At 40.8% G+C, this 15,926-nt stretch overlaps 1 protein-coding gene across 1 annotated transcript in view; it reads right to left on the bottom strand.

The window, feature by feature from the left end:
- The window catches only part of CENPC (centromere protein C), a 206,596-nt gene that overhangs the window by 88,865 nt on the left and 101,805 nt on the right, over positions 1-15,926 (bottom strand). The window contains exon 19 of the mRNA XM_068187347.1: positions 9,878-10,176. Within this exon, the coding sequence (XP_068043448.1) occupies positions 10,035-10,176 (142 nt within the window). The 3' untranslated portion in view covers positions 9,878-10,034. The remainder of the gene's footprint in view (positions 1-9,877; positions 10,177-15,926) is intronic.

Here is a 15,926-nt window from a genome sequence, read left to right on the forward strand (position 1 = left end):
TTGCTTTCAGTTATGCTTAGGTACTTTTCCTTGCCCTTTTTCCCTGAGCTCTTCAGCCAAGGTGATGCCACCTCTGGGAAAACATAAACTTTCCCAGGTCAAGACTGTTTTGTCAGTGATGCTAACTGTAAGTGATCTTTCTCTCTTTATCTTGACCCATGAGCCTATTTTTCACTTCATTTCCCCACTCCCCCATCCTTTTGGGGAGGGGAGTGAGTGTCCAGGTGAGTACCTAGCAGCTGATCACTGCCAACTTGCCACACCAGCATCAGAAAGACAGTGCTGCAGAGAGAGGATTCAGAAGGAGCTCTCTTGTTTTGGAAAAAAAAAAAAAAAAAAAAACAAACAAAAAGCACCAAAAACTAGTCTAAGAAAGAGTCTGTGACTAAATCTAGAGATTCACCAGTTGCAAACCTTTCTCAGGGACATTTATGCTTGTGGCCCCACTGCAGCCTTGCTGGGTCTACTTGTAAGGAGACCAGCCTCCCTTTTCTTTTACATCTGTTTGCTGGGGGTCTGGCATGCAGCCTGGCTTACCACCTCTACTCTAAATTCCAGGACTACGGAATAAAAATCATTTGCTGTTAGTCAACAAAAGCTGTCTTTTCTCTCTCTCTATTGATTACTCCTGAATAATCAATTGACATTTGGCACAGTCTTATTTATAATAATTCAAGTCAGCAGCAACATAATTTAGAAACTGGCTACTAGGCATGTGTTGGTAATGAATCAAATCCATGGATAATTCAAATTCATAGACTAAAAAATTACATTTAAATAATGTTAAGGTTGTGACAACCTGACAAAATACCACAAATTCAATGTGAAAACTTTTCCTCCCTCTGTGGCTGAGGGGAAAGCCCGGAGAAGACTTGAGAAGGAATTGGCATTTGCTGCCTCCCCCATGATCCTGCACCTTTGAGTTCATACCTAATTGACACCACCTTTGTGATCATCTGAACTGAATCCCTGGTTCTTCTTCACACACTTCCAGTGGTGTCATTTTATCCCACGAGAGGGAACAGATGCATATTTTTACACAACAGATTGCTTGGCCCAGTACAAAGTCAATAGAGTGTGGTGTGCAAACCTCCCCTAGTTTTGTGGATTATGGAGCTGTTGCATGGAAGCAGGAGAGACCTGAGAAATCCCCTGCTAGGCATTGAGCTTCCACTAACACCCACCTCTTGTCACAACTCCAGAAACTGCCTTTTTCTCCTTGTTGCCCCCTGTGACGAATTTTACTGTGAACAGAACCTGAATGGAGGGTTGCCCTTAAATCTACAAGAGGAGACACTTGAAAATTTTAGGTAACTTCAAGCTGAACAAACTAATGGCTCCTTAAACAGCTGTTCAACCTCCTCATTTTCACATAGGATTAAAAAGCCACAGAAACCCACCCAGTTTGGCTGGGCATGCCTGCAGCCAGTCCAAGAAGGACAGGTATTCCTGGGAAGCATGCGCTGAGGCGGGTTTGTGCTTTGTGCAGAATGTGTTATTGGCACATGAGCTTTTAGAGGTGCACAGTCCACAAATGTATCTTCTGTGAAATAACTGGGTTTCCCTGAGGAATGTTCTCCCAGTAGTCTTCAAAAAGCTATTTCCCCTTGGAGGGTCAGAGTTAGAGACTTCAGGCTCAATGCAAATCCTCTCCCCACAGTAATGGAACTGACACTGGAATTTCAAACTCACAGCATCATCATCTCCCTATCTTTCCTATTAAGACTGAACTACAGAGATAAACATGTTAAATGAATTATTAGAGAGCTTATACATTCAGCAGTAGGTTCATAAAGGCAGTCCTTCATATATATATAATACTACCAAAAAAAAAGCCCAGAGAAAGCTCATTGCTGTGTGCTGGATTGCAAACACTATGGGGTTTGCAGTGGAATTTCAATTATAGGAAAATGCACTGTCAAGCCCGCGTTCAAACCCTTAATTACCAGCGCTTAACCACCACATATTATTGAAGGAAACTATAATTCACTTTGAAAAGGACCTGGTTTATACCTATAATTAAATTAATCATAATTAATTCCAGCAGCTACTGCTCTAACTATTGAAGGAGAAAAATATTAAAGAAATGCACTCTCAGGGATTGCTTACATTGTTATGATGAAAAAATAAGAACTCTGCTCCATGTTTCCATTCCGTTCTGCATCCAGATACTTAGTAAAACCCACCAAATTCTTTATCTTCATTTCATTCTTGTTTCTTAATGTGGCCTTCTCTCCAGCCAAAGCCACATCCATATCTTGGACATTTACTTGATAACATTTCTAAGATCTGGCCTTTTCTGTCTGCCTGGTGAGTTAATATTTTGCTGGAGCTATTCCCTATCCCTTAGTGCCAACCCCAAATGCTGCCAAGGGGTGATCTTTCCAGACTTGTTTGAAGCAACATCATTCCCCCTTCAGCACCCTTCAACTGGAGCCTTAATCCCATGCACAAGAGCCTTTTCCTATGCCTGAGGGCCCTTTGCCCTCTGCTGTGGCAGAACCTCTTTCCCTGAATGTGGGAAATGGCAATTTCCCTCCACCTACTGCTGCGTTGCTGCTTCTGCTTCAATTTTCTGTGTATTCTTGCCATTCCCTCTGCAGTCTCTGAGCAACACCAGGAAAGGCTAACTGTGAGGAAAACCCAGGCAGAAGAAAGCTCTCAGGGAGCAGCAATCAGGGCTGGGGCATGTAATCAGCAAAAAGAGGGTGGAGAGAAGTCACACTTTCTTCTCTTTCTTTAAGCAAAACAACAGATATACTGAAAGGAAGGGAAGAATTCCCCTACAAACTCTGGGTTATAGTGACAGTATGGTGCATTAACAGATTACAGCATTTTATTGCAGAGTACTGTTAAACAGTAGGAGACTTTTCAAGCAGCAGTGTCAGTATCATGTAATCTTCTAAGTAATAAACTATTAAAAGAATACAGGGCACATCACATTGCTTGACTTGCACAGTTTGCTCATTGGCTTTTATATGTGCCTGCTTTCTAATTTCATTGTCAGAATACATCAAGTTGCTTTTATTCCTTCCTTTGACAGGGCAGGCTTGTTTTTGGTTTTTTGTTCAAAAGGCAACTCCTTTTAAGTGTATGGGTTTATATCCCTCAACAGCTTTCAAACAAATCCAAGTCTTTGGGGCTTTTGGTACATCATTGGCTGGCAGAGCTGCCTGCATTGTTTCTTCTTCCTTGTAGCTCTTGCATTGCTTCTCTGGCTTCAGCTGCAGTGGAGCCAAAATCTTTGTTCTCTCATGATTTCTCTCTGCTCTGTGAATGGGCTCCCTTTGCAAACATGTCTGAATTTTTAGCAAGGTTAAAGAAAGGACATTTGGCACTTTAAGACTGTCTTGAAGGGCAAACTTGAGCAAACTGTTCTTGTTTGAAGATGTGATCACTCATTAATGTCAATTTAAAGATGAGCTGAGATCTTTCATTTGATCAAGGCCTGAATTGCTTTTTCTGAGCTCTCCTGAGAAGTAGCTCCAACCTGAAGTCCCTGCCAGAACTCTTCCCTGTTTCACTAGTGGAAGGATTATTACAATTGACAGAGAAAACTATAAGCAAAACTCCTCTTGTAATTCAAAGGAGAACTTGTCTCAAATGTCCCATTTGTCCCACTGTCACCATCTTCTTGTTTCCATAACCTTTTGCCCTCTTCAACCACTTATTATGCATATGTTTAAACTCATCTATTTCAACAGTCTTTGTTGAAAAGACTGAGGGTAGTCCTTGCTTTTTATTCTCCCAAGCTTTTATTCCTTTTATTCCTTCTGCTGCGACAATTCTAAATCAAAAACTAGAATACCCTAATTTCAGAAGAAGATGGTTTTCAAATTTGTTACAACTCAGAAATACATTGCTAAAAGTAAATGTTCCGTACAAAACTGTTACCCTCCAGAAAGCCTTTCTATGCACAAACACAGTGCTAATCCTACTCAGAAATCTGGAGAAGCACGCAAAACAAGTCTTTCTTTTTGAAAATTATTCTCCTAGAATGTTCTCCTGACTGTTTCATGTTGAAACTTCTTTTTCTGTTGCAGTTATTATTACCACATCTTGAACAGACCCTGCAAGCAAGAGCCTCGAAGTTCATTATGAAAAAAATCCTTTAGGAAGCATATTTGGTCATTTCTACTGGTCCCTCCAAGACTTTTTTTCTGCATGAACATAGCCCAACCTGACTCAAGACACCCCACAGGTATTTGTACAAACCAGTGAGTGAACAGTGTGGGTAAAGAAAACAAATCTTTCACCATTTATCTGCACTTTTTCCCAAAGGCTTTGAAAGAAAGAGATTCAGTAGGAGGTAATATATCAAGATGAACAGCATCAGTTAGCAAGGTGTGAGGTCCGTGACTTCCCAAGGAGCTGTGCACATACAGGTGAGAGATTTCATGCTATCTGACGTGGCCACTGCTGGCAGAAATAAAAAATTTCCTTATAATCTTTCTCAACAGCTCAGCAAGAGAGAGTTGATCTTATGCTGCTGCTTTTAAAGACAAGCCTTTGATAGAAAACAATGCAGACACCGGACAAACTGGTAGAATGACAATCACCTCTCCTAAAGTGAACATTTATCATCACTGTTGAGCAGGTCCACTCTTACCCACTGCTAGGAAGAATGAAGGGAGGCATAAAATGATCACACCTACTGTTGACTGCCAAGGTCCAGAGGCAGCTTGCCCATGGGATGCTGTGTGTGTTTGACACATTTTGTGTTTTGCTTTTAGCCTTGTGTCACACTTCTCGATGACAAGGCAGGGCTTTTTCTCAGCTGGCAGTACCCACAGAGCTTTGCATCTCCATCAGGGAAGGTTCCCCAGATTTCAGCACAACTGCTCTGCTTCACAATAGGTGCGACCTTGCCCTGTCATTACTGGGAATGCTGTCTCATGAGAGATCCTGTGGGGCAAGCACCAAATCCACAAAGGCAGTGGCTGACCTATTCTACAATGTCACTTTGATTTTAAAAGTACTATTAACCTTCCACCTGGAGTTCTCGTTCTGTTTACTTAGAGTATTCACACATACCCTTAAAAGCTGTAGTGAGCTGATGGCAGTGATTAATTGTCTACAGGAGTTCTGTAATAGATGAATATATATGATATCTCATTTATCAGAGAAATAACCACTTCTTTAATCTCCATGATCAATCAAGCAAAAAGACACAGGGTTTGTTGACAATGCCAGATACACTCGAGAGCATTTTTAGCTGGTAAGGAGACTGCTGTTTTAAAGAAATTATTTACTGAAAACATGATGTTTCCAGTTCCATTCTGTCCCTGTTCCTGCTCTAAATGCATTCAGTAAGCAGCCTGATTATAATTAGCACATCAAACACTGAATTTAAAGGGTAGGATTTTTGCCACAAATGGGAGAATCATTTACTTATTTGACATTTATATGAGGCCTCTAGTGTCCAGTCAAAGTTTCAAGTTGTTTTGATGGCTTTTTTAATTTATGTATATACACAAGGCATCACACTAGATCTCCAAAGGGACCAGGGCTCTGTTTAGGTGGTAGAGCAGTCTGGAGCCTACAAAGAACTTCTGAGTTCAGACTCCCTGAGACACCTGCCAACCAAAGTCACCAAAAAAATCAGATTTACATATTTTCACCCTAAAACTGGACTTGCTGTCCCTGCTGGTTTTGACAGGGGTAGAATTAATTTTCTTCACAGTGGCTAGTATGGGGCTGTGATTTGTGTTTGTGCTGAAAACAGTGTAGATAATATGGAGATGGTTTTGTTATTGCTGAGCAGTGTTTGCACAATGTCAAGGCTTTTTCTGCTTTTTGTACAGACAAGAAGCTGGCAAGAAGTCTTGGGGTGCATGGGAAATTGGGAGGAGACACAGCTGGGACAGCTGAACCCAACTCAGTATATAAGGAGGGGGGAAGAAGAAGGAAATGAGGGACATTTGGAGTGATGGTGTTTGTCTTCCCAAGTCACTGTTATGTGTGATGGGGCCCTGCTCTCCTGGGGATGGCTGAACATCTGCCTGCCCATGGGAAGCTGTGAAATAATTCCTCCTTTTGCTTTGTGTGTGTGTGTGTGTTTGTGTGTGTGTGTGTGTGTGTGTGTGTGTGTGTTTTGCTTTGCCTATTAAGCTATCATTATCTCAACCCACAAGTTTCCAGAGTTTTACTCTCCTGATTCTCTCCCCAGTCCCTCTGGTGGGGGAGTGAACAACCAGCTGCATTGCACCTATTTGCTGTCTGAGGTTAAACCAAGACACCTTTCAAGATTGGAGTCTTTTGTTACATTCCTTCCTTGAAAACTTGGTGAATAGGGTAACATTTGTTTTATTCTTTTTATTTTATTTAGAAGGTGTTGTTTTCAGTGATACATTTCAAAAGTAAAAATAGCTTTGAAGCACCTATTCTGAAAGACCCTATTTATTTTGTTTTTCCAGGTGTGAACTATGAGTTGATGGAAAGCAAAGGGTTTGTCTTTTGCCAGCTGAGTGAGCTCAGGGATTGAGGTTTCGTCTGAATGACTCTTAAAATTTACATTTTATTTTGCTTTGTATCTGTCCATGATGTATGAAACACCCTGGTCTCATCAGTCCATTGCTCCTCTCTCTCCTTTGTCCACTGATGAAATATAGACAGATTATTTTAAAATGGCAAAATTCCCAGGAAATAAAAAGAAGAAAAGGAGAGTCTGCAGTGTGAGGGAGCTGCTATTTGCAAACAGTTTAACTCCTGGCTAATCCAGTGCACCAAGTAAAATGACCAGTGAAGGAAAAGGACTGCTCAGCTATTCTCTGTAGAATACATTATGCTTTGGGTACTGACAATCCTTGCAGAGCCTGAAAACAGCAACAACCTGTATGGTAACCTCAGTGTCATCTCCCTTTATCTTGTGCCAGGGTGGCAGGACACCCTGCTCAGAGTGGCACTGGGGAAGGTTTAACTCCTGCCTTTCTTTGTGACCTTGAAAAGGTTATCTACACCTTTAGCCAATAAAGCTCTAAGATAGAAATTTTTAATTGTACTCAGAGGATTTAATTTTCAGGTGATTTGAGAGAGTTTTGGATACCAAACTGCCTTAGCTCATACAAAAAAATAGCTCAGATCCAAAAGTAGTCCTGCTAAACAGATTCTCATCAGATTGAAAATGGGGTATCTGCCCAAGAAGCTATTTTTTCTGAGTTAGTTATTTTGTCTGAGAGTTTATTGTTATAGAGAGCTGTGCAACAGGCTGGCTCAGGCTGCCTGGGTGCTTCACCATCACCAGGTCCCTGCACCTCTTTTTGTCCTTCCCATGCCATGTACTCACCCACACTTGCTTTGTTGTCTCCACCCAGACAGGATGTTTGCTAGACCCTCCTCAAGTCAATGCTGCTTAGTAAAAGTAAGAATGGAAAATATAGCTACTTTCATGGTGGGTTAGTGAGATGAATTGGGTCGGTGCCAAGTGCGATGGATGCCAAGACAGATAAAGAAATTAATAGATATGAGCTGGGATAGGAAGACCTTCCTGTTGGCAAAACCATTGTGACACCAATTCAGTCACCTCACACAGGGCTGCCCCTGGTCTGCAAACTTCTTTGATGGGCTTTCTTCTCAAATTTGTTCACACCGGCTGTAACTCCAAGGACACTCTAGGCTGGGGTCTCCACCTGCACAGTCATACAAACAGACTCACCTGTAGAGGGGAGGAACAGCTCATGGCAGAACCAAGGAAGGGGCCAAAATGGATGTGTGTGTTTTGAAACCTCATTAATCCAGGGCATTTTATGATAGTGTAATTAGCACTAGATGCTAAGAGGAGTGGCAAAATACATTTATCTCAACAAAGGTGGATAAAACCTGTAATTCTCACCTGAATTATGGTTTTCAAAACCCTCTCTAAGGAGACAGATGTTATGCCAGACCTCACAATTATAGATTTCATTCTTCTTGAAAATAACAAATATCTAATTAGTTATGGGTACCTCTTGCATAACAAACGATTTTATTGCAGGGAGAAGTTTTGATAATAAACAATTCCTTTGCTCTGAGGCTAAGCCTTTGCCCCTCTGGGTGCATTTCCAAATGCACAGTGGTCACAAATCACAGCTATGGCAGGGGTAAAGCCAGTGCAAAGCTGTCATTTGTTGAGAATATATCGTATATGAGAACCAGGGAGCACCTGCAGAAACTGATGCAGAATTTGATTAAAACAGTAAACAAAGCAGGTCCCTAAAGGGATTAGATAAATTCATGGACAACATGTGAATGGTGTGCTCTCTGAGAATCATAGAGGAACAAGGTCTTGCCGATATGCAGGGATACCACCTTAAATATGCCTAATGAAGGATTTCTATCCTCTTCCCCCATAAACACACACATGCACAAAGTCATGGCTACCAGCAGTTAATGACAGATTTGTTAATTAACAGCATGAGGCAAAGCCAAGGTTGATGTTCTAATAAACAGGTCATTAACTTTGGTAATGACCAATTTCGGAAGATGATTGCTCTTACAAACTGTATTCCATGGCTTATGAAATGCAGCAGTGCAGGTCTGAAGTACATCTGGCAGCCAAGACGTTTAACAGAGCAGTTAGCCAGAAGCACTGGCCGCTCCTTGGGAAAGCTGTCATCCTCATTTTTCACCAGACACATCACGTCACCAGGAATCAGACTAGATAAATTTCAAGCTACAGCAATTAAAATCCATACAGATGTAAAAATGAAATAAAAACCAGCTTTGAGACAACTGGCCATCTTTGCCAAGGTTGTTCAGAAAAGGTACTTGGTGTTTGTGACTGCTTTTGTCCTGACTGGCTTTTTGAGACTGCTCTGCTGCCACGTAATTCAGACTTTTCACTGTATTTTTCTATGAGGCTAAGGGATACGACTGCCCAAGGGACTTGGCTACTCCAAGGAGAAAAGTCTTCATCAGTAGCCTGTTACTGCCAGGGATTTGTTTCTTCCCTGCAGAGGAGGGCAGGGTAGTAACGTAAGTAAGGACTGGGATGAATAGCCAAGTTACCTAAAACAGCCACAGGGGAATGGGCACATTAACCTGATTTCCCACTACACAAAAGAATGGAAAGCACCTGCAGTTTCACTGCACTGCAAAGCAAGCCCCAAAAGAGACCTATATAGAATGTGTCAAGATCAGTAAACTACAAAAATGTTGTGTTTTGAAACAGAAGCAGGCAGAGATCATGTTGAAAATAATTCCTCTGTTTGCAGGACCTGTGCCATTTTTTGGTGTTGCTGGAATGAGAATCAGAAGCAAAGGAAGCTGACAGTAATGTGTGTCATGAGCCAGAGGATCCATTAGTAGCACTTTGGGGCCTTTCTGGGGATAATTAAACATCCTAAAGAACAGTCACTTAATATCACAGCACTTAGTATTTACTAGAGAGTTAGTAACCAGATACCAGCGGGGAAAAATTACTTTTTCTGTAGTTTACCATCAAATTATTAGAAAAAATAATTCCAAAGTTTATTATGTTACAAGGTTTGGTGAATAGGAATGGTAGCATGAGTTAGACCCTTGCAAACAGGAGTAGGATGGAAATGGATGGTGTTTGGGGAGCAGAGTTCACGGAGGATACTTAATTTAGAAAAGACAAAGCACTTGAAAACCTTTTAGGGAATTAGTCCTGACAGTGGCTGAAATTAGCCTGGAATCTAGAATCTGGAGTTGTGACACGGAGATAAGAAGTACATACACACACAGACTTAAAATTTCCGCAACTAGTAGAGCTGTCTACGGTAATACTGTTAAAACATGACATTTAAAAGGCTAAAGAAAAGCAAACTTTCCCAAAAGAGATAAAACTGAACTAAAAGGAAATCTGCCTGTGATACACAGGAGTGGCATTTGCCTGTGGCACATGCTTGAGACCGAAAGTGAAACTACTGTGCCTTACCAGTGAGAATATAGGTGGTATATTTTTCTTTTACCATATTGCCCTCTTTTTTTCAGTCTGGCTATGTAGTGCCTTTAAGGTGAAAGCTATTTTGGAAGAGGTTACATAAGTAAAATTTAGCAGGACAGAAACAACCTCACCATCAAGCAGGGATCACTCAGTCTCCATGATGGACAGCCATGTAATCATGAGCAATCCCGAGAGCTGTGCCAGAATTCCTCCAGCTCTTGCAGCCTTGCACTGTTATTTGAGTGCACAAGGATTGTTTCCTGCTGAATACTCCTATGGATACTTCATTCCTGAAAAGGAATGAAAGGACAAATGTAATCACTGGTTCAGTCTTCTCACAGAAGCTCAGCATCATTAAAAACTATACTATACTGTAGGCAGCTATATGGATTTGGACTGGAGGACCAAAAGTACCCAAGAAGATTGTTAGGATTGCTTTCATACCTGAAAAAAGACCCAAAAATGCTATATAATTTTAATTAATAAAATTTAAAATACGGATTTCTGACTTTCAGGGAAATCAAACTGATTTTGCATCCTTTTTTTTTTTTTTTAACTAATATTTTATTTCTTGAAGTTCTTTAAATGGCATTTTGTCTCTCTACAAATACAACATCACTCTAGAAGCAAAAAATATTGATAAATTGACATGCATAAAAATGACAACAGAAGTGTTTTTGGAAACAGACCCCTTTTGTAATTTGTGATACAAAAGAACGAGGGAACTGACACAGATGAAGACTAAAGGGACAGAGGCTGACTATATCCATCCATCGATACAGCACTGAAAAGTCATTTTGAGTGCAGATGGGAATTTACCAACATAAGACAAATGATCCCATAAGGTAGAAGAGAATGTTACTGAAAATAAAAGTTAGAGATGACAAAGCACCTGCTATCACCTGATGTAGCAATCAGAGCCAACACATTCCAATTGTCCATCCTAAAAAATGGGCTTTATCACTAAAGAAAGTCTCAATTCATTATTTCTTCATTGATGCTATGTCAAATATGTAGGTCACATAATCAGCCTGCTGTCTTAGAGTGAGAAAAAACTAGAGAACTCGGTTAAGGGCACAGAATGAATAAAATTTACAGGGGTGAGGGAATTATTTTTAAAAGTCACAATCAAGTAGAAATAAAATTCAGCAAGAAGAAAAACGTGAGCAAGTGCTCCCTCTTTTTATTGTTACATTTCTGACTATATAAATTGACCTAATATTTCAAAGTGACTGACATGTTCAGGTCTTTTCATCTTAGTGGGCTGAACTTGAGAGACTAATATATAGGCCAAGCCTTTCTACAGTGCCTCAAACTGAGGCTGAGATAGCTGAAGCTGGATATATTCAGAATAAAATAAGAGATGCAGCATTTAACAGAGAAGTGGCTCTCCCTTGGAGAACACCTGCTGAAGGAGATCGTAGCTTCAACTGCTTTTGAGTGGATGGTGGGGGTTTTTGACATATAGACCTTTCCATTCTTACAGCCTTTGATTTTGCTCCACAGGAATCCTTTCTTGTCATTGAACCAGGCAAAGACTAACTGTAGAAGTTTAGCATTATCAAGGCCAAACTAGGACCAGAATTTTCTTACTCCATAAAAGGCAATGCTGGATGGAATAAGATGAATAGTCCAGTATCTTGTACACCCCACAAAGCTCTTAGCAGTGGCTTATCTCTGTCCATATGGAAATTTGTATCGATTTCACTGGGAAGAGATTTAAGACAACACCATGCCCCAGCTCTCATGACTCAAACAATATTTGTTGTCTTTCTTAAAACACTGGCTCCTGCCCTTATGTGATCACAGAGGAGTCTCAAATGCAATCAGCATTACGGCTATGCAGAAAAGCTTGCAAAATCAGTGTACTCAAAGGGGAGGGAAGACAGCAGAAAGAGAAAAACACATGATTTAGGGAGCTTTTAACCCTCAGATATGCTCTCTCCTTGCAATCACCATTCCTCCAAGTTACATAAAATAGTGCAGGTCAATTTGGCTAGTCAGGGAAGGAAGACAGGTGAACAGAGGGACATTTGCATTGCTACCTGGCACCTGGACTCCATCTGCAATACAAAGAAACCTGCAGCCAAATGAAACAGCAGGGAAAAAGGAGTAGGATTTACACTGGTTTATTTGGAGGAGTAACAAAAAGTGTGCTCTAGTTTCCACCCAGACTTGAAAAAGGTACATTTGGCTCAGAAATTGAGTTGAGACTCCCACTGGTAAGCTGTGCAATTCACTCAAAGGTATTCTTAGCAAAGATAACAGGGAAGGAGCCAACACTATTAAACACAAGCAGTGAGTGCAGACAACAAACAAGAACACGCCACAAGGTTGCATCCGTTCTTCAGAAACAGAATACTAGGACAGTGATTTGCAGCTCTGACAGATGCACAATACAGCATTTGGCTCTGAGATTGTATCTGTGGTCATTGGAAGAAACAATTTGATTGCATCTGGGGGAATTGGGATTTTTAAAAAGAGAATTAATCTTCAAAGGATTCAATGACCTTTGCTAGCTTCTGAAAAATAAAAGAACTCATATGGATTTTTATATTCAATGTGCATTAGTTGCTCATTCTCTCTGAGGTGATTTGCTTTCATTTTTTTTTCAGTTTTATTTGCATAAAACACAGTCTGCATGAAAAGACAAGCCAACAAGCTTTGTATATGTTTATGCAGGATTTTGCTGTAATATTTTTGGTAGATTTGATGGGGTTTTCTTCAATAGTCACAATCTCCCATCATTTCTGTTCCAGAGAAACAATTTATTTTCAAACATAGCTGTACAGAGCCCTCTTGGACACGACCTGTTTCCCAGCCTTCCACTGCTGTTAAAGCCAAATCACATTTATATTTAACAGCTTAATTTTCCAAATTGGTTTTATCAGTGACCCTGTTGGCCCGTGAAGGCAGCGCCGGGGGGAGCTGCGACCTGAGCTGCATGCCCGGCTGCAATGCTGACCTGCTGGCTGACACAACAGGGCATCCCTCTGCCTTTTTCTCCTCTAAGCGGTAATTCCCTCTGAACAGGAGCTACCTTTTGCTGCAGAGCACACAATGGAACTGTTTTATGCCCGACACAGCAACAAGATGGCCAACAGTGGAGGAAGCTCAAGGCAGAGGTGAGCTAACAAGTCCACAGGGGAAAAGCACAAACTGCCTGCAAAGGAGAGGCTACAACAAGCATCTTGTCTCTGACATGGCTTGCATGACTCTCTCAGCCTGACTACTCTTTCTCATACAAGCTTTTCTTCTCATACAAGGAACCGTAGTTCATTTTCTGCTCCTTGGCTGTCTGATATCAAGGTTATTTTGCCTTATTACCCTAAGAAGAGTCCCCAGCTGCACTTTCTTTCCAGTCCTGCAGCTTCCTGTCCCAGCCTAGCTCTAGATATGTTAGGAATATCTCATGATTGTGAATAGGTTTTTTGGGTTTTTTTTATTTAAGCAAGAAAAGAATAAAGAATTCTGAGACAAAAAAAAAAAAAAAAAAAAAAAGAATGGGGGCATTTTTAAAACCTTATCCCATGACAAACAAGTTGAAGTCTTTTACACTCATTATAGTGAAGGAAGCTTACATCTTCCTTGAAAAGGTTCAGGATTAAAATGCAAATAACTTTTGAGATGCAATTCATGCAGTAAAGTGTAAACAGTAGGGCAAATGTTCCTTCGTGAAGCAGCAATGGCAGTAGAACAGTATCTGTGGTCTTGTGTATAGATATGGAGAGATGAATCCATTGATGAACCAGTCAGTGGCACACAGAAACCACTCCAGTCACACCAATAAGCATGTACCTATGCTCAAAAGAGATATACCCCAACACAGCAATTTAGAGAAGTGCTAATGAGGTCTCAATTTCCAGGTTATGATTGGATGTCAGTCTTGAACTGACAAAAGCACCACCATGGAAGGGAAATATTTTAATTTCATGTGTGCCAGAATTCTGTCAGTTTTCAGACATCTCTATTTCTCCTCTCACAAACACTCTTAAAATTTGTCCCCTGGGAATGTTGTTCAACTGCATAGTGCCAACCAGGAACTAGGAAGAACAAACTGACTGAAAAACATGCAGACCTTCAAAGGCAGAAGAAAATTATTCTTGCTGGAAAGGAGATTGTGGCACTAAAAAAAATAATGTGGCTTATCTGTGTAGAAGTCAGTCTGCCAATCTTTTCTCACCCTGATCAGCAGCTAATTGCAGAAGTGCTGACGATCTCTGTGGCAGTGAGCACTCAAAGATCAATAGTTGCCTCAGTCTGTCAAGCCAGTTATTCCATTGCAGACTATGGAATTACTCCTGCCCTTATTCTTTGCAGCTGTAGTTTCAGAACTGCTAGCACACCTTTGGGGTGAGACAGGAGCAAAGGTGTCTGGCAGCAGGATGAGAATAACACGTGTGTAAGAACAAAGGCCAGAGGCAAATTATAGGGACTTTGCCTGTACGCATGCACAGGCAACATGACCCTACTATATTGTGTTCTCAACAAGACAGTGGTAAGCCCTAAACATCTGGGATATGTAGGGCATAGGGAAGGACGGATAGGAGAAACTGGGAGAGGGGCATTCAGGGAGTGTTTGTCAGAAGTTAGGATGGACAGACATGGCAGATGAGCTGGTGGGATGGCTACAGTAGGACAGACTGCAATAGCATGAATATGCCTGTGACAGCATGTGATGTATGACATATGGCATGTAACGTATGACAGGGCTGAAGGAGGGATCTGTGAGCTGGGATTGGGCAAAACCAGAAGGGTTCACATTGCTTTGAATGAAATAATCTGCCCAATATACTATACAATTAGAAAGAATGTTAAAGTTTCAAATGGGGATGGAATTTTTAATGTAAAGAAGTATAACAAACAGCAATTCTTTTCCCCCAGAAATAGAAACAAAAAGCAAAGGAAAATAATACAGAAAACTTCTGTTTTGTTTAAAAGAAATGTGGACATTTTGACATGTATTTTTCCAAAGGCATCAAAATATTTTTCTTCACCTCAGAGGCATTCCAAAGCTGACCTGTTTGTCCTTCAGACCGTCCCATCTGCCACTTTAACAGCTTTTTAATATATTCTCTACATAATCAATATTTACATTTCAGTAGCAGCTAGCAGCTTCAACAGGCACCACAGGCCCCATAGCGTTAAAGTGAAAGGGAGCTGTTCCTTTCTAGTCAGATAGAAAAGACAGATTGAGGAAAGGGAAATACAAACAGGTAATAGAAATTATTTACACGAGGTGATTTGTCAGATCAGACACAAACCTGGGATTAAAGCTGAAGTCCCTAGCTCTGATGGGAAGCTTTCAGGACTCTAAACACAGCTATCCAAAATCAAAGTTTTCCCCAAGGTCAAAGCTTCCTCCAGGTCCACTGAGTTCTTGTTTTTTTCTGAGCCCAGCCTTAAATTCTTTATTCAGAATGGAAAGGTGGGTACAGTTCAGGTTTAAGTCACTGTGCAGTTTTAGGCAGGTCACTAAACTTATCCCTGTCTTTGCCCTCCTGGTTAGAAATTACACATGCAAAAAAAAAAAAAAAATTACAGGAATGTTGGGAGCCCTAAATCCACTATCAACCTCCATGAGTGGGAAACACATGAGACTGGTGGTCTGATATGGACAGAATTGCAACGAACTTCAGACATTCACAGCACCAACAGCTGCAGATGGACTAAAGTCCATCTTCTTTCATAGTCAAGAAAACAAAACCAGCTGCTTTTAGGATCTAATTCATGAACTATTAAGGCAACTAACTTGAGGTGAGGTCATCTGAGAATAAACAGCAGGATTGATTAGAAAATTATTTGCTAGACTGATGTGTGGGTATGTACATGAGTATGTGGCTTCACCCCAAAAACATTTTTATTATGGATTTCTTTATGTGGATAATGCACAACAATCTACAAGGCATCCTTAGACCTCTGGTGGTCTCTGCCCTTGATGGGGTCATGTAAAGAGGTGCTGAGCTTTCCACTTCTGTTCTATGTTGGTTGCTACTGTAATAAAGCCATTGAAGCCTTCTTTGGGTGTGGGAAAGCCAAA

This window comes from Anomalospiza imberbis, chromosome 4 (assembly GCF_031753505.1).
Source record: "Anomalospiza imberbis isolate Cuckoo-Finch-1a 21T00152 chromosome 4, ASM3175350v1, whole genome shotgun sequence".
Lineage (NCBI taxonomy): Eukaryota > Metazoa > Chordata > Aves > Passeriformes > Viduidae > Anomalospiza > Anomalospiza imberbis.